General features: G+C 40.7%; 1 protein-coding gene across 8 annotated transcripts in view; it reads right to left on the minus strand.

Annotated features, from left to right (window-relative positions):
• FARS2 (phenylalanyl-tRNA synthetase 2, mitochondrial) overlaps nucleotides 1-18,154 on the minus strand; it is a 371,125-nt gene that overhangs the window by 103,150 nt on the left and 249,821 nt on the right. For all 8 annotated transcript variants that reach the window (XR_012157340.2, XR_012157339.2, XM_073332127.2 and 5 more), the window contains one exon: nucleotides 14,651-14,802. Coding sequence is in view for 6 of the 8 variants with exons in the window: in XM_073332127.2 (XP_073188228.1) it covers nucleotides 14,651-14,802 (152 nt within the window). In the remaining 2 variants the exon portion in view is untranslated. The remainder of the gene's footprint in view (nucleotides 1-14,650; nucleotides 14,803-18,154) is intronic.

An 18,154-nucleotide genomic window follows, 5' to 3' on the forward strand; every position in this document is an offset into this window, starting at 1 on the left:
CATGCTAACTTGTGGGAAGAATGGTACAGAAGAAAGGAAAAAAGATAAAGAGGAAACCACAGGATTCCATTAGGGGTAAAAAAAACAAAACAAAACACCTGACGTGTGATATATCACCAGTGATATTCCATTAGAAATGTAATCACCCTTCATGGGTAACAAGAACAGAGGAAACCTTAAGTCATGAGCCACGTGGAAGAACATGTAGACTCACTTATTCAGGCAAATGCAGAATATTGCTCTGCTATATAGAAAAGGGATAGCCAGAATCACACTGAATCTTTGTAAGAAGCTACAGCAGGAGAGCTTCACCTTTTTTCACTACGTTACCTGGAAGTCAGTCCTTAACAATCAATCCTCAGACACATCCCAGAAACCTTTGCAAGAGTTCCCAAAGCACTTCACAGGAATTAGTACTGTGATTCATTGGATACTTTTAGCATGCAATGGGCTGGTGAAAAATGGCTAAACAAATCAGCTACAATAGGACACAAAGGAAAGAAGCAGGCTCCAGCCTCCGGACAGCTGCAGGTGAGCGGCTCCGCTTGTGGTCCACAGGCTGAGATCTAGGGCTCTACAGAATCTCCCCCAAGAGCTGTCTCCCCCAGCACACAACTGCAGGCATTTCGGGAGTTTGAGCAGCATTACAATGGATATAATATGTCTGTGAAAAAATAAACTAGCAAAAGCCTTTGTAAGCCGATTCAGTGAGACAACACCCCTTGACAGTGTTATATCTAAAGCCACAAAGACAGAAACTCATTACATGCCACAGAGAATGGGAGGAGGGAGGAAATGTTTTTCCGTCCGGTTTTGGATCTTTGTCCATAACTTTTTTATTTTTTAAAGTTAGCAGGAGCTGCTGCTCTATACCGCTTCCATTCTGCCCTTAAATTAAGTCTCCTGTTTAACGCATAATGCACTTGTTTTGCCTTATATTACTTTAGCTCTGTGAAGTGGCTCAGATACTTATCAGTAACACCTACTTTAAACCCCAAAAGTCTCAGTTCCTCTTAAGCATATATTGAGAAAAATTCTATCCCTTCCTATGGGAGCTGAACAGAGAGGGCAGGAATGGGGTGGTAATACTAGTGTCAGCCACCTCTCTGTCACAAGAATCATTCTACTCATTCAAGGCACAATGACTCCAGTCAGAGAGCCACAGTACATTACCAAGCAAACCGTTCACAAGCAGTACAGCAGTCCTTTGCTCCAGTATACTGTTTATCACAGTGCGACAGATATGGCAATATCCTGGGCAAACCTTATGGAGGTAACTTAAACCTTATTGATTACACTTAATACCTTGAGGGTCCATGAGTGATTCTATAGAGTTTCCTTAGCAGAAAGACAGAACTCATGCAATCTCTTAGTAGAAACTTTTCAGGACCGTTGGGGACACTGCATGTGTATTGTGAATTCCTAGGAATACTTAGGAGAGTATAAATGACCCACTTCAAATTCATCCTTTTGAAGCTATGCCCTGGGAAGAGAAACCACTTGTATACCGATTACCCACTCCTGAGAACTCCAGTTCAAAGACCTCTAAATTGTGTAAATGATGGACTGAACTTCTCATGAGTGTTCTTGTTCTGAGCAAAGAATGTTTTAAATATATTTTCTCTGTAGTCCTTTTACTTTAATAATCAAATATACTTGCTTAGAAGAATGGTGTGGTAGCTTAACTGAGGGCAGTGATGCTGTTGTTAGTCTCTGAAGATAAGGCAAACAGGTCTGCTTAGGCAGTCTGTCTTTGTCTAGGAATAAAATAGTGAAGGCAGGAAGCTGTTTAGCATGGAGATACCCGACCAGAAGGGAGAGAGACCAGTCTCCACCTAAGAAAGGCAATGGCTAGGGAGCTGGAAGCCTGTGACTGTGTGCCCTTGCTGCATCACTAAAGGAAAATACAGGTGCAGCTGCCCTGAATTACGACCTGCAGTATATGTAATTGCCAGCTGGAGCTCTGGGCTTGGGTCTTACCTGCAGACCACGCCCCCTTGAAGCTGTGAAGTGCCAGCTGGCATGGAAGCCAGGCGCTTCTTAGACTGCCTTAAGGCTAGGAATAGACCCTATAATGCTATTTATATGGAGGGAAGGGGAGAAAGTCCCTATGCCCCTCTTCACCCCTTACTGTAACTTCACAGAAGAGGGATGAAGTTAGCACTAAATAATTAATTCTTCCCTTCACCTTTGATGGCTCCAGAATTAATTTTTGTAAGAAAAAAACCTCTCTCTGGCTAGGACGGATTTTTAAAAAGTTGATTCACTGCAATAAACAGCTGAAAGGTTAATGATCTCTATGCTGGAAAATGTTAACATTTAGACCAAGGAAACATGTTTTCGTAATTTCAGAACAAACAAATGTCAGCATTCCTGGAAGAGATCACAATGTTTTCAACTTGTTTGTTTTGTACTTGGTGGATATTCTATACTAACAATCAACTTGTTTAAAGTTACAGGTCTAAGAAAACTATTACCAAGTCCTGCGAGGTTCTGATGACCCTCATCTCTAGCTGGCTAATGAGATTCAGGGCACTGACCACCCTTTCAGACGGGGTGGGCAAACTTTTTGGCCCGAGGGCCACATCAGGGTTCCAAAACTGTCTGGAGGGCAGGTGTAGTGTATTAAACTGCTCCCAGTAGGAATGTGCTACTTACGGCTGCCAGTCCTGGTGCTCTAAGTGGCATGGTACGGGGGCGGGAATGGGGGGGTTGGATAAGGAGCAGGGGGTCCTGGGGGCAGTCAGGGACAAGGCACAAGGGCGGTTGGATAGGCATGGGAGTCCCAGGGGGCCTGTCAGGGGGTAGGGGTGTGGATAGGGGTCATGGCAGTCAGGGGAGAAAGAGCGGATAGCGGGATGGGGTCCTGTGGGGGAGGTTAGCAGCAGGGTGTCCTGGGAAGGGGCAGTCAGGGACATGTAATTTTGAGGGTGAAGGAAAATTGTATATTTTTACTTTTATACCAAAAACCTGAATAGAAAGAATACAACTCACCAAAAAAATAAATATATGAAGTAAAATTAAAAAAGCAGTTTAAAAATATACTACCGGCATAAGATGGAAGTAAATGTAGAGAGAACAAACAGATGTCCATTTTAAACCTTTTAATGTACTGATGTGATGAAAAATAACTTTTTTCTAAGCAAATACCAAATAGAGGCTTTGGTATATAAAGACTAACTTATCATCCTAATTCTTTGCATTGACTTAACACCTTTACAAGTGAGTATCTTAAAGCACTTTACAAACATTAATTAAGGTATTATCATACTCATTTTGCAGATAGGGGAAAAAAGGAGACATGAAGTGACTTGTCCGAAGTTCCCCACAACAAGTCTGTATTTCTAGTCCCAGATCTACTCAGAAAACTATCAGAGGTAGCGCTCAGCAGTAGGGATGAATAGCAAGATGGTTCAAAATTAGTTAGGGTTTTCAAAACTAGGGAAGACTCAAGTACCCCAGGACCTCACAAAACATAGTAATGGTCAGATTCAGTTCAGCATTGCCAAGTGCAAGGTAATGTTGTGACCCAAGAACCTCTTGGTGTCAACTGGTAGAGGGCATAAGGGTTACAAGGGATCCCCTGGGTCTGGTATTTACATTGTAGCTCATTAAAAAATGTCATAAGGATTTTTACTGAAAGCCTGTGTCACGCTGGTCATCATAATCTTTGCAAAATGTATGTGCAGATAATACTGAAGGAGATATATAGGAAATTATGTCCTTAGGGCTTGTAGATAATATGCCTTAAGACCATTTCCACAAGGCCAGAGGTGGGAGACTCTTATCTATCTGGTTTAATATTTTGTGTCTTACAATAGAAGTCTATTTGTGTACTCAGTCAAATGCCAATGAAGAGACTGTGGGAACTTCAAGAGAAGAAATAAACAGCAAGAGGTGAACATCAGGGGAGGGACCCCTGTTTTCAGGTAAAGGTCTAATATATCTGTGGGTGCAGAAAGATACCCTGGCATCCTTCATCTGGGGGAGACAAGTTGCCAGCAGGTTTGGTCTCCTGAAAAGAGGATCTCAGCATCCTGGTTGAAAAATGCTGGGAGAAGAACTTTGGGTAGGCAGCATCTTCTCAGAAAAGAGGGCATCTTGTTTGTTAAATTTAAGCTCTAGAATGTGTTATGATTTTATAAGTAACCCTCTATTTCCATTAGTCCTACTTACTATCACTTGAATCTCTGTTCTTTGATAAATAAATGCATTCTTATTTTCACTATAAACATACATAAGTGCTGCGTGTTAAGCGGAACTAGGGTCTACGGTGTAACTGGCAAGTTGGGATATACTGTTTCTTTGGGAACAGCAGTGCTGGTAATAATGTGAATGTCCAGTGGAAGAGGGGCTGGACATTCCAGCGGGGCACTCGGAGGATTTGGGTTTTGATGTTTATCTTTCAGTAACTTGCATGAGGGATAGCAGAGCCTGCGTGGGCTGAGAGGAGAGTACTTGTGTTGCCTGTGGCTGGGCTTGTCAGGAAGCTGACCCCTGGTGGGCACAGAAAAGGCTCTTTCATGCTAAGGACCAGTGGTAGTGAGGTGTCTCACAACCCTGGGTACCCCCAGGGAGCAGCACAAATGCATATTAGAAGAAAGGGTGGAGGGATAGCTCGGTGGTTTGAGCATTGGCCTGCTAAACCCAGGGTTGTGAGTTCAATCCTTGAGGAGGTCATTTAGGGATCTGGGGCAAAAACTGGGGATTGGTCCTGCTTTGAGCAGGGGGTTGGACTAGATGACCTCCTGAGGTCCCTTCCAACCCTGATATTCTATGAAAGAATTTCAACTGCTTTTTCACACTCATGGGTTCTGAATTAGCTTTGATTCCTTGGGAAACAGATAAAGGCAACAATGACACTCGTTCAATGCACAGTGCCTGTCAAATAAAAAGTGTCTAAGCTGTTAGACAGTATTAATAATGGGAGATAGAATAATATGGAAGACATTTAAGTTATTTAAATCCTTAGGTGGATTATGCTGAGAATAAGGATTAGAGGCATGTGTGTGGGCATAGTGGTAGATCTAGACGGCTGGGAGTTAGAAGACATCTATTCTATTCCAGATCCTGTCACTGACTTGCTGTGTCACCTTAGGCAAGTCATTTAGGCCAGCATTTTTCTAAGTGTCTATTGATTTTCATACACCCATTTTTGGGTGCCCAATTTGAGACACCCTGAGCCATTATTTTCAGAGGTTCTAAGCATCTACAACTGCAGAGGAAATCAATGGAAGCTGTACAGATCCAAAACTTCTGAAAACCAGGATTCAGATCCTTAAGTTGAGCATCCAAAAACGGAGACGCTAAAAATTAGTGAACACTTAGAAAAATTTATCTAAATGTGCCTGGGCCTCAGTTATTCCATTTTTATATTAATAATAACGTTGCTTATCCAAGTTTGTAAAATGTTTGAGATCAAAAGATGGTGAGTACAAAAGTGCATAGCTTTGTAGAGGCGGGAGAGGATGATTTGAGGTGACGAGATATACAATTAATAGGACTAGGTTTATTTCATTTGGGAAAGGAAGAGGAGATACGAAAGAGGTTTTTGACATAAAATAGGTAATAAAGAATTCCAGCTGGATTCCCAATAATACTAGACCAAGATGAAACTAAAAGGTAACTTTTAAAAACTAATTAAAATACTTTGCATAGTGTATCAAAAACTCCATGCCACTGAAAATCTTCCAGGCAAATAAGCTTAGTAAGATTTTAAAAATAAGAGTAGTATCTACAGTTGCACTAAAATGATAAGGTCTGTCAATTCTCAAGCTTCAGAACACAAGGTGACACCAGTATGGAGTCAGAATGAAATTGTACCATGAATTATAGACCTGCAGAATTTGGGCCAGGATGATGATTTTATGTGCACCTCTGAAGCAACTGGTACTGGACAATTCTATAGACAGGATACTGGACCAGAAGGTGTCTTGGTATACTCTGGTATGACAATTTCTATTTCTATATTTTTAAATTCATACAATACCTACACTATCATAGGCTTTCTTTTTTATTGGATAATGTCCCCAGTGGACCTCAGTCTGTCCTTCTGGGCCACTACAGTCTATCATCTAAATATGAACTGTAGTTATATGTACCAATTGTGAAAATGAATATTAGTCCAGTAGATTATTACAATAGCTATTACGATCTATCATGTAAATATGTTTTTAAACAGTTTTAAAGTGGTGGATAATTGATATTGCATATTTCAGCTTTTCTGGTCTTTTGACTGCTAGCCCAATTGCTGGGGATTGCTTTGAAGTAAATCTAGTTTCAACCCAGGGAGAATGTTTTATGGCTGAGTTTTAAAGCTGGACTGATAGTAGTAAATGGATTAACCTCGCTAGTTTGAGGTTTTACTAACTTCACATATTTTGGGATTCTCAAATCTATTTGAAGTTCATGCATATTTTCCCTATAATTTAAATCCATGCTTCCCCTTCCACACAAGGACAATTCAACTTTTTTTTTTAAAGAAATATCTGTTCTATAAATTTGAGATAGAACCCAACATTCTAAGCTAGCACGAAGTGGATGACCTGTATACGACATATATATTACCTAGTTGTAGTTATTTGTTACTTAATTAGATTTCTCTTCTCACCCTCACGGTCTAAAGATTTCCATCTTGTCTCCTCTGTGAACCACTTTCACTTTGCTTCTCCCCCCATGGATTTTACTCTCTGCCACCATTCTGCTCTGTCCTCGCAATCTGCAATCTTTTCTACAGCAAGCAGAATGCATACCCTATAGTGATGGAGTCAGACTTGAAATTTCAAACCCACAATATTCCCATATGTAAAAAACTAAGCAAACCAAGGGCTTGTCTTCACTATGGGGGTAAATTGACCTAAATTACGCTACTCCAGCTACATGAATAACGTAGCTGGAGTTGACGTAATTTAGATCGACTTGCTCCGGTGTCTTCACAGTTCTGAGTCGACGGGAAATGTTCTCTAGTCGACTTTTCTTCTTGGAAAGCTGGAGTACCGGGGTTGACCAGAGAGTGCTCTGCCATCAATTTAGCAGGTCTTCACTAGACCCATTAAATCGATTGCAGCGGTGTCGATCTCCCCATAGTGGAGACCAGCCCTGAGTTTGCTCATCCCTAGAACCAACACAAAGTTAACTAGAGTGCCATAAAATACATTTCTATAAAACTGAGTGCAGGGCAGATCAAAGTTCAGAATGGGTTGGTTTTCAACAAGCCTCATGATATTGCACTATTCCCTTTCAGCTTCCATTCTTGTGTAGCTTTTCCTCCAACTGTGGTGTTGTGTTCTCCATGTGTGCACTAAGTGAAATTGACTGTATTCCTGACCTTTCCAAAGCAATGGCTCTGTTGCCACAGAAAACCAATTGGAGCAGCAGGCAAGAAAAAGATGAGAATTTAAGGACAGAAAGCAAAGGTGAAAAGAGGAGGGAAAAAAACACCTCAGCCCGAGAGGGGAATAAGCCAGATGGAAAACTGTAACCTAGAGAACCAGTGCTTGACCATAATACGCAAGGGCTTATTTGACTTGTTTCTAAACAAAGTTGAAAAGAGTATTTCTCGGTTCCTTTTATATCCAGTCCATTGACTATCGAGTGGATGATACAAGAGATGAGGTCCATGCAGCAGAAGCAGATGCTGATCTGGCTTTTATTGCTATGCAATAAAATATAGTATAAAATAATCTTGTGCAGATCAGTATACAGACACACACACACACAGCATTCACAGGACACAATTTCTTTTTTATGACAGATTTTTAATTTATGACAGTTACAGATTTTGACCTAGGGTGTGTTATTGCTGTTTAAAACTGGGATTTTCAAAAGGAGCCTCGGTACCAGAGGCATCTGATTTCAGTTCTCAAAGCAATGCAGGAGTCCCAGTACTTCAAAGTTCCTATGGCACCCGGATTGGCCCATGGAGTCTCCTTAGAATGGGAGCTGCCTATGCTTTTATGGGGAGAGTGATGCTGCTTTGTGGCTGAGCACATGGCTTTAACCAGCCTATCAGAATCCTGAGCCATCATGATCTTTGTAGATGGAACCCATGAGTTAATGGATATGGAACTCACTGGGGTGCTTTTACTCTGAGGTTGGTCTGCCCTGCCTGGATCAGAGGCTGGCTGCACAGAGTGGCCTAGGAAAAACATTTTCAAGAGCACCTCCCTAGCTTGTAAGGTCCCTTTAAGAAAAGGACTTTCCCACAGCACATTTGGAAGGGCTATGTACTTCCTCTAACCAGAAAAATCACCTTTGTGCTTGTATCCTTTACTGGAATCGCTGCCTCACAAGAGGAGCAATACTTAAAGCCTGGAGACTTCAACCTCTCTTATTAGAGAGGAAAAAATACAAAAAGTACAACTTCCAAAAGGCTGTCAATTTATCTGCCAATGAGAAACTACCTAACTAGTGCTAATACACACACAACTATTCACAGCTAATGAAAACATATGCGTGAAGATGCGGACACTGAGGAGTTCGGTCTTGCAGTCATGGGTGGTGAGAAGGAACTGAGTGGCAGTTGGGCCAGCTCTGCCCTTTACATCCTCAGTCACAGGTGCATAAGGATGCCCGGGACACAAACACAACCTGCTAGCCAAAAGACACTGATCTGTGGTGTATGCATGCCAAGACTGGAACACCGATGGATGAGTGCTCCAGGAATCTTCATTACGAGCATTTTATTTTATTTTTTGTCATTTTGAGGGATATGAGACAAAAGCGAAACATGGAGAGCTTCTCATTCATTGAAGAGAGTAAGTTGTGCTATTTTGTGTGGGAGGAAGGGGAGAGGAGAAATGGGGCTTTCGCCGGCTTTTACAAACCACTGTGTAATCTTGCTCGGAGGCTTGCTCAATTACTGGGGTTGATGAAAAGGGCCAGAAGCAGCCAGTAGTCTTCAAAAGACCCTGATATAAATTATTAATTTAATGCAGAAATATTAGTCTTCCATTTATTTGATCAAAGAAATGAAAAGCTCCAGAGCACTAAAGCACACAGTTCATCAAAAGGAGGCCTCTATCCTCTGATAGCTCTTGTCAAGCAGTCTCTCCTCTTCTGGTGATCTTTGCAGAGAAACTACAACTGGGACACCGCCAGGTCAGCAGTGAAAGGTAATCTCAGAGAATCCCTCAGCAAACTGTAATGTACTCAGGATGAAGAACAAGGAGTTCAGGGACTGAACTAATTGTGTTTTAATTTGTGTAATACTAGCAGCAAACAGAGTTTCAGTGTTATTCCACCGCAATTCACCTCTTGCAGAAGCAAAATGAAAACGTGACAGAAAAATATCCCTGATAAAGAACTAAGCTCTAAAAGTATTTGTGTATGCATTGCTTAATCTGAATTTTTTTTTTTTTTTGGCGGAGAGTGGAGGGAGGAAGCAGAGTATATGCCAAGAAAAGAGAAAATAAGGGGATGTAACATACATTGGCTTTTATACAATCTAATCAGGAGATATGGGAGCGATTTGATAGACGGTGGTAGAAGATGGGATCTGCTGACTTCTCCCTACCGCACTACAAATCTGCCCTTTATCAGTTAATATGGTGGGCAAAGAGGGGGTAGAGAAAGGATCAGACAACATATTGGTCATCTGATTATTCTATATCCAGGACATTTTGAAACGGTGGCAGTGTATACCTGCTAAACTACAATAGATAATAGTTTTCCTATTTTAGTATTTACACATTTACAAATGTACAACTGTCTCCAGAAAGTATACAAGAAATTCATTCAAAGACAGGAACAACCTTCCTTCACTACTTCCTTGCTATCTTTTTAACACGGCATGTGAAAAGAAATTTTCCTGCTTATTCTCTCCCATACTGCCTTTTCAGGGTATATTTAATTGTTCTGATTAAAAATTTACTTTGTTAAATACCACTGAGAACACAGTTCATTTCTAGTTTCCAGTTTTATATATTTCTTTCGCCTGCCTCCACGTAACAGGACCTGAAGAGCTCTGTGTAAGCTCAAAAGCTTGTCTCTCACCAACAGAAGTTGGTCCAATAAAAGATATTACCTCACCCACCTTGTTTCCATAAAACAGGGATGTGAATAGGTCTTTCTGCAGAGCCTTGCCTTGATTTCCCTACTTGCATTCCACAAAAACTCCAGATCACAGTCAAAAGGTAATTAAAACCACTCCCCTTCTGGGATACAACGTATTTAGTTGTCACACATGTCGGCATTCTAGGCACCAACCCCAGTTCACTCATGCTCTCTCTTTAGGTAGGGAGTCCTCAGGCTTCCTTCCCAGAGCTGGGTCTCCATTCTTTTACTCTTTGCAAGCCCCAAACTCCCGTGGTGCCAAGGTCCTCCCCACAGGAGCTTCTCTCACACTTGGCAGTTTCCTGAGCGTCATCCTTGTAAGGCCCAGTGAGTCTCAAACCCTGGGCCTGCAGCAGATATCTCCATACTACCACCCAGCAGCAACTATAACTAGCTCATGCTCCACTATCCACAACACACTGTGGGCACAGACTGTGGCATGTCCCGCCTCCAGATTCATGGCTCCTGATTGGCTCCCTGCCCTATATAAACCCAAAGGGCATTCCAGGAACTGTCCAGGCAACAGCGCAGATCTCCTGTAGCTGCTCTGACTATTCCTGCTCCCTGCTCTTGAACTCTCGGCTTCTCCCTTGGCTTGATTTGGACCTCACCTCTTGACCCACACCCTGAAACCTGAATTGGACTCTGATCCTTGGTATTGACCCCGGCCTGGAACTTGACTGAGAACTCCTCCGCTACTCTAAGCCTCAGGTTTGACCCTTCTCTGACCTTGATCCCAACTGCCCTTGCTAGGATCCTGACACTTCCCTCTCTGAAGCTTCTTTGAGATTCTTGTAGAGGAATCACCTGATCCCTGCTCAGGTGTGCCCACTTAGTAACTAGGGAAAGCTGGCTCTGCAGCCTCTAGCCCTTAAAGGGAAAGTCACCCTGTTAGACACTGTATCTTCTTACTAACCTCACAGAGATCATTTTTGTGTCAAACTTAAAATTGGGGCCCAGATCCTGAACTGGATAAATGTATCCACAAGATATTGAACAAACTTTTCAGAACACATGATTCCAAGGTGTCCTGCACCATTATGGAGTATACAAAGGGGTGGGGCTGAAATGTGTTGCTCAGGCAGGAAAGTGCACGCAAAGGTAGCTTTAACCAAAATACAGAGACTCTGGACTTCTGGGTTCAATTCTAGGTTCTGAAGGGAAATGTGTTCTAATGGTATAGATTCTTCTGCCCCTGTGCCCACAACCTTTCTCCAGCCATATCACTTGTACTAGAAGCTGCTACAGTGGCTGTATGTCACCGGAGTACTTCGCTGTTCAGATGGAATCCTCCAGAGGTGGCTATGATGGCTGTAGGGCCACGGTGCACTTTCCAAGCTGCCACACTGTATTGGAGCCAAAGTATTTAGCAACAACAGTTTAAAACTTTAAGTCTGAGAAAACACATTGCTGGTACAGCCTTCAACTCATTTTCTGAAGATCAGCATTCAGCCTCTTCTGTTTTACTTGACTTTGAAATTAGACATCTCTTTTAAACAGGATGAATTCCTACATATTGTTCTCCCAACCTTCCCTTATTGTTACCCATAATGGTACAAGATGAAATTGAGAGGTTTTTTTGTTCTAAACTGACTGTTTCACCCAGGTATGTCTTCTGGTTTTAAAATGAGACAGTACAGCTTATTTTCTATTATATATATATACACACACACACACAGAGTCAACTTTATTTCACTTTGTGGTCTCTGTTGGAAGTTTGGGCATTGCATTCTCATTATCTTCACTGGAATTTCATCTATGCACGAATGCATTACTGATATTAATGTCTCAACAATTTCATATACTCTTCTTACTGGAATTTTTTGGATGGCAGCAATCTTGCTTACTTAGGAGAGGCATAAATCTTTCCTCTATTTGCCTGATTTTTGGACAATCGTTTTTTTCTCAAGGAAAACCCATTTCTTTTGTGAAATTAGCAAAGTCTTGACCAGAAAAGGAGGACCACTTTCTGATTTAACTATTGATGGAATTTCAAAAATATTGGATAGATTATCCCATACAACAAGTACTGATGTGGATGTGGATAGCACCATTGGATGTGGATAGCACCATTGTTATTGCACAACATCTAGAAATGTTTACCAATTGCTGTCCACTCTGTAACGTTCCATAAAATTCTTGGTATTCACAACCCCTTTTGATTATGAAAACATGTGCATGAAAACATTTTTGTTCACCAGCATGTTGGAGTAAAGGGAAAATGTCAGAAATACTTGTAGAAATATGTATTAATGAAGTATTTGCACAGCCATCTTGAAAGCTCTTTATGGATATGCAAGTAGTCATTCCATCAGTTAGCAGAAAGAATAATATATGACTGAGGGGACGAGTCATAGCTCAATACTCAAAATAATATTCACAATAAATAGTTTTGCAAGCTGTCTATTGAATAGACAAATACATTCACATAAGCTATTAATCAAGTAATTTTCAACTGCAAATACATTCATAAAAATCTAAATGTGCTGCAGATAATTTACAAGCAGAAAAGGGGCTTAAAATCCTACTCCCCATCCCACAACTGTGGAAGGCTCTGAGCCAATTAAACAGGACAAGGTGGGAGCAGCACCAATGGGAGGGGAGGGGGCCGGGGGGGGGGGACGACGACCCTATGCAGGAGCCTGTAGCCTTTACATGCTACAGAGATCATCACCATCAAAGCTCCTACACCTTAGCATGCAAGGGTTCTAGAGGGCAATTGGCTGGGAGTTACTGGAACGAGGATGGCTGGGCCACAACTAGGCCGTGATGCCTGAAGTGAGGGAACATGCTGGGTGAGAGGACTACTTCAGCCTCAAGGCTGCACTACTAGCCATAGAGCAACATGGCTGCCATTCTGGAGACAGAGTGGCATCCCCCAGCCTCTATAGAGACCTTGGCTCACCCCCCTGCTGCATTATGGGAGTTCAGAATTTTGCCCAAAGAGAATGGTTAGCAATAGAGGCAATACCACATTTTTAAACACAGTATCCTGAGAAGATAGCAACCAACACAAAACCTGTCAATGGAACAGATATTTTATCTAGAGTAAAAGCATAGAATTAGCATATAGGAAATTAGACTAGTTCTAGATGGGTCTTTCCCATTTTTACATAACTTTCTGATGCTTCTTTTATTGTATCAACACTGATATGAAGACTGGCAATTAAAATGTATTTTCAGCAACATCAATGTGCCTAGTTTTCAGGTCTATGCATTGTCTTGTGCTAACTGACAATACAGCGCTGCCCCAGTAGCAATAAAAAGAGAAAGCTGTGCATGGCTGCAACAAACTTTTTCTTCACATTCTCCATAGCTAATAATCCTATTTGTCTTTATGCTCAGGTGCACTCATTATCTGATCATAGCCTATATTGTTCTCCTGAACATTTGACTTTTCAGTCTAGAGGTATTAATTGAAAATCCTGTTCACAGCAAGAGACATCACTTAAATGTTAGGAACGCTTAGGGACTAGAAATGCAAAGATTTTAGATGACTCCATAAATTCAAGTGGCACATCCATTTCTTTGCATAAATGAAATTCTGTTTCATACAATGCCAAGCCCACTTTAAGGAAAATGCCAACAACCAACCAAAACTTATTCACTTGTTGAACCACGATAGCTACCAGGCCAGAAAAATAATTGATAAATCCAGCATACAGTGTACAACAAATTCAAGAGAACAATGGTGTCAAATGTCTGACTACGGTAGGAAAAGCCTGCAGGATGCAGGGCATAAACTGATGATCAGCTAGGTTTAGGTCAGAAATTTCCCTTCACCCCTGAGATAATATTGAACAATTAGATTCACAGCCCCATCAACCTACAAGAACAAAAAATGACTGAAAAGAAATTATTTTTAAAACCCAATTTTTAAAACGGTTTCAGCCAATAAAATTTTACCTCTTACCCTCTTTGAAAGGGCGTAAGGTAGTTTAAACTGTGTGGAGGATGATTTCAAAAATAGTTTTATCTGCAACATCTGGCATTTGTCACTGTTAGAGATAACCAACTATATGAGATGGACCACTCTTTTTTTCCTGTATGATCATTTTGTGCTCCTATTCTAACAGGAAGGAATTCTGATGCCTGGAAGTGTGAATAGTTCCAGTTACATGGCTGGCTAATAGAAAACAGAGCAAAATCTAATCTCCCCCCTCCCACACACTAAATATAAACAATATTCTTATATGACCCAATACTATTCTTGTCATGCACGTCATACATGTGTGGATCAGACCATAGGAAAGAAAGGAGGGAATAAACAAACAAATAACAGCCATGGCTCAGGTCTAGGACTAGAATGGGGATGTTGTGGGTGAGGTACACTGGCAGATCTATGTGGGAAGTTGGTTTTCAGCCAGCACTATGCCTCCCTAGCATATATTCAACATTCATGCAAAACTTTAAAAGGAAAATAAAGTTTTTATAAAATAAAACCCATTTTTGAAAACTGCTGTAGGAAACATTTTGGAGCTATGAAAATGTAAATGTACAGCCATTGTAATAACCAAACATGTTTTTATACATTTTTCTAGATAACACATATCATCATCTGACAACGGGGAAGAAATATTTCAAGAGCTTTACTTACTTGGGATGCGTGAATTCGTCAATGAGGACAACCTTTTCCACCAAGTCTCCTCCGATGGTTCGGACTAAATCATAGAAGTCATTTTCAGAGTATTTCTCAGAGGGCAGCCAAAAAGAGATGTCATTTATCAAAGGAGGATATTTGCTGAGAGGCTAAAAAATAAAAAAAAATATGTATACACATGTCATAAATATAAAGAGAAGGGTAACCACCTTTCTGTATACAGTGCTATAAAATCCCTCCTGGCCAGAGGCAACATCCTGTTACCTGTGAAGGGTTAAGAAGCTCAGCTAACCTGGCTGGCACCTGACCCAAAGGACCAATAAGGGGACAAGATACTTTCAAATCTTGGGGGAAGGAAGCCTTTTGTTTTGTGCTCTTTGTTTACGGGGTTGTTCTCTCTTGGGACTGAGAGAGGCCAGACAGAAATCCATCTTCTCCAATCCATCCTAATCCAAGTCTCCAATATTGCAACCAGTATAGGTAAACCAGGCAAAGCGGATTAGTTTATCTTTTGTTTTATGTGAATTTTCCCTGTGTTAAGAGGGAGGTTTATTCCTGTTTTCTGTAACTTTAAGGTTTTGCCCAGAGGGGGATCCTCTGTGTTTTGAATCTGAATACCCTGTAAAGTATTTCCCATCCTGATTTTACAGAGATGATTTCTACCTCTTTTTTTTTTTTAAATAAAAGCCTTCTTTTAAGAACCTGACTGATTTTTCCATTGTTCCAAGATCCAGGAGTTTGGGTCTTTGATGGTTTTGTAACCAATTGTTTAGGATATTATTCTCAAGCCTCCCCAGGAAAGTGGGTGTGTAGGGCTTGGGGGGATATTTTTTTTTTGGGGGGGGAAGATGTCTCCAAGTGGGCTCTTTCCCTGTTCTTCGTTTAAAACGCTTGGTGGTGGCAGCATACTGTTCAAGGACAAGGCAAAGTTTGTACCTTGGGGAAGTTTTTAACCTAAGCTGGTAAGAATAAGCTTAGGGGGTTATTCATGTGGGTCCCCACATCTGTACCCTAGAGTTCAGAGTAGGAAAGGAACCTTGACAACACATCTATATAAATGTTTCATTTGGATAGAGATATTTAAAATTCTATTTTATGCTCATAATAACATGTAAACTAAGCTTTCACAGAGTTAATTCCTTCAAATTTTGCAAAGTTTGTGCACTGTTTTTTAAAGCACAAACTGAACTGTCAAGTAGCTAAAGTGCAGTTCTAAGCTGAAAAACTTTAATCTCTCAAAACGGCATTGTGGGGTTCCAGTGTTCATTGTCTCAGTGCCTCCTTTGCTCAGTTCACAAGTAAAAAGACAGTTATTCTGGCTGCCATTTCTGCAAACTCATTCAACCTTAATTCCTCTTGCACATCACCACTAGCAACCAAGGCTCTGTAAGGCAAACAATGCAGGTACACTGTGCAACCCTTCCCTATCAAAAATAAAATATGGCTCTGCAGTTAGAATAAACATTAATTCTGCTAATTACTTGTGAGCAGAAATAGAATTCATCTGCCTCTTTCCTAGATGTGTTGGTTCTGCAGGTCTAACAGATCTAGGTCTAACTACGTAAGAACAGGTCTACCTACTTAAGAGTAGTAAGAACTTAAACACATAGAGGGAGCAGATCTGTTCAATAAGAGGAGGCCATTTCATCACAGTAATTTTCAAGGTAGAAACAGTTTAAAGATTTATTTTCACATATTCAAAAGATGCTTATCACATTCATGCATAACATTTCCATGTAGTTTATTTTACCATGTTTATCTCATTTATCTTCTGTAATGTTTATGTTTATCTTCTGTAACGTTCAATTTAATGCTAAAACAGTCTGATTTACAGTTCTTGGTGCATTCTTATTTGTAGCCAAAGCAAAGAACATGTTTAGACTCAAAAAATGGGAGTATCAGTTAATTTCCTCTATTGGTTTTAGTTACAATAAAACCCTTAAGATTAAAAAAATACAGACTATTGTTAAGATATTCATATTTTCATAATCATTACAATATGCAAATGTGTCACCTTTGCTGTAGACTGGAAGACCCTGTCTCATGATCTAAGTGGTCAGGAGAGCATGCCCTGATATTTTCAAGATCACAGAGAGAGGAAGAAAATTAGGCCAATGTTTACATGCACTGGACTTTTAAGGCCCGAGCCAAAGCGCACTGAAGTCAATAGGCTTTGGATCTGGCCCTTAATGAGATTTCTTTAAATCAATCCTTATTTTGAACAAAAACCAGACAGCAGTAGTTCTCCTCTCCCATTCCTGCTTAACTTTCTAATTATTTGTATTACCATAGCACTTAGGAGCCCTAGTCACAGACAGGATCACATTGCGTTAGGCGATGTACGAACACAGAGCAAAAAGACAGTCCCTGCCCAAGGGACTTACAATCAATTATAGGACAAGAGACAACGAATGGATACAGATAGAGGACTACAAGTACACAGCGAGACAAAATTGGTCAGCATTGGTCAGGTAGGTAGTGGTCTCTGTATACCAGCAGACTAACTGTTGTCGAGTTTTATGTAGCAATCACAACAAAGGAGATTTTTGAGGATGAATTCAAAGGTTGATAATGAGGTAGCTTCACTGCTGTTTGCGTGGAGCGCTTCTAAAGCATCTGGAGCAACATGGGAGAAAGCCAAAAGCTGCTTGTTTGAAAATGTAACAGGTGGGCAATGGAGGCTACCATCACAAGCTGATGGGAGGCAAGCATTTTATTTCCTGCCTTCCCACTAAAACGTTACATCTTAATTAAGTACATGTATATAGGATCCTTGGGTACTACAAGAACAAATTGCTTTTCTTATTTTGTTTATATAAAAATACAACACTTTGTATGTAAGCATTGGTCTATACAGAACATTATCTCAATTAAAAATGTATTCTATGATTGGGAATGTTTTATGATAGAAAAGTGAAATCCTAAGTGAATACCTGATAAAGCAATAAACCTGTTAGTAAGACAAATTTACAGTGCCCAGATTTATACGAATCCTGTTACGTACAGTGTAAACCTTTCAATGAATATCTGATAAGGAATATAGTGCAAGTTTTAAATTAATAACCCCCGTAAATCAAACTGTGAATCACAAATGATTATCCAACTTGTTACATGAATAAACTTGTCAAAGAAATTCATCTCCCCTGTATACCAATTTCAAAACTCCACACAATAAAGCCATCATACAGGAGCTCTTGAGACAATACCAACTCTAAGGCTATGTCTACACTACGAAATTAGGTCGAATTTATAGAAGTCGGTTTTTTAGAAATCAGTTTTATATATTCGAGTGTGTGTGTCCCCACAGAAAATGCTCTAAGTGCATTAAGTGCATTAACTCGGCGGAGCGCTTCCACAGTACCGAGGCTAGAGTCGATTTCCGGAGCGTTGCACTGTGGGTAGCTATCCCACAGTTCCCGCAGTCTCCGCTGCCCATTGGAATTCTGGGTTGAGATCCCAATGCCTGATGGGGCTAAAACATTGTCGCGGGTGGTTCTGGGT

The sequence above is a fragment of the Lepidochelys kempii genome, chromosome 2 (genome assembly GCF_965140285.1).
Source record: "Lepidochelys kempii isolate rLepKem1 chromosome 2, rLepKem1.hap1, whole genome shotgun sequence".
In the NCBI taxonomy this organism is placed as follows: Eukaryota; Metazoa; Chordata; order Testudines; family Cheloniidae; genus Lepidochelys; species Lepidochelys kempii.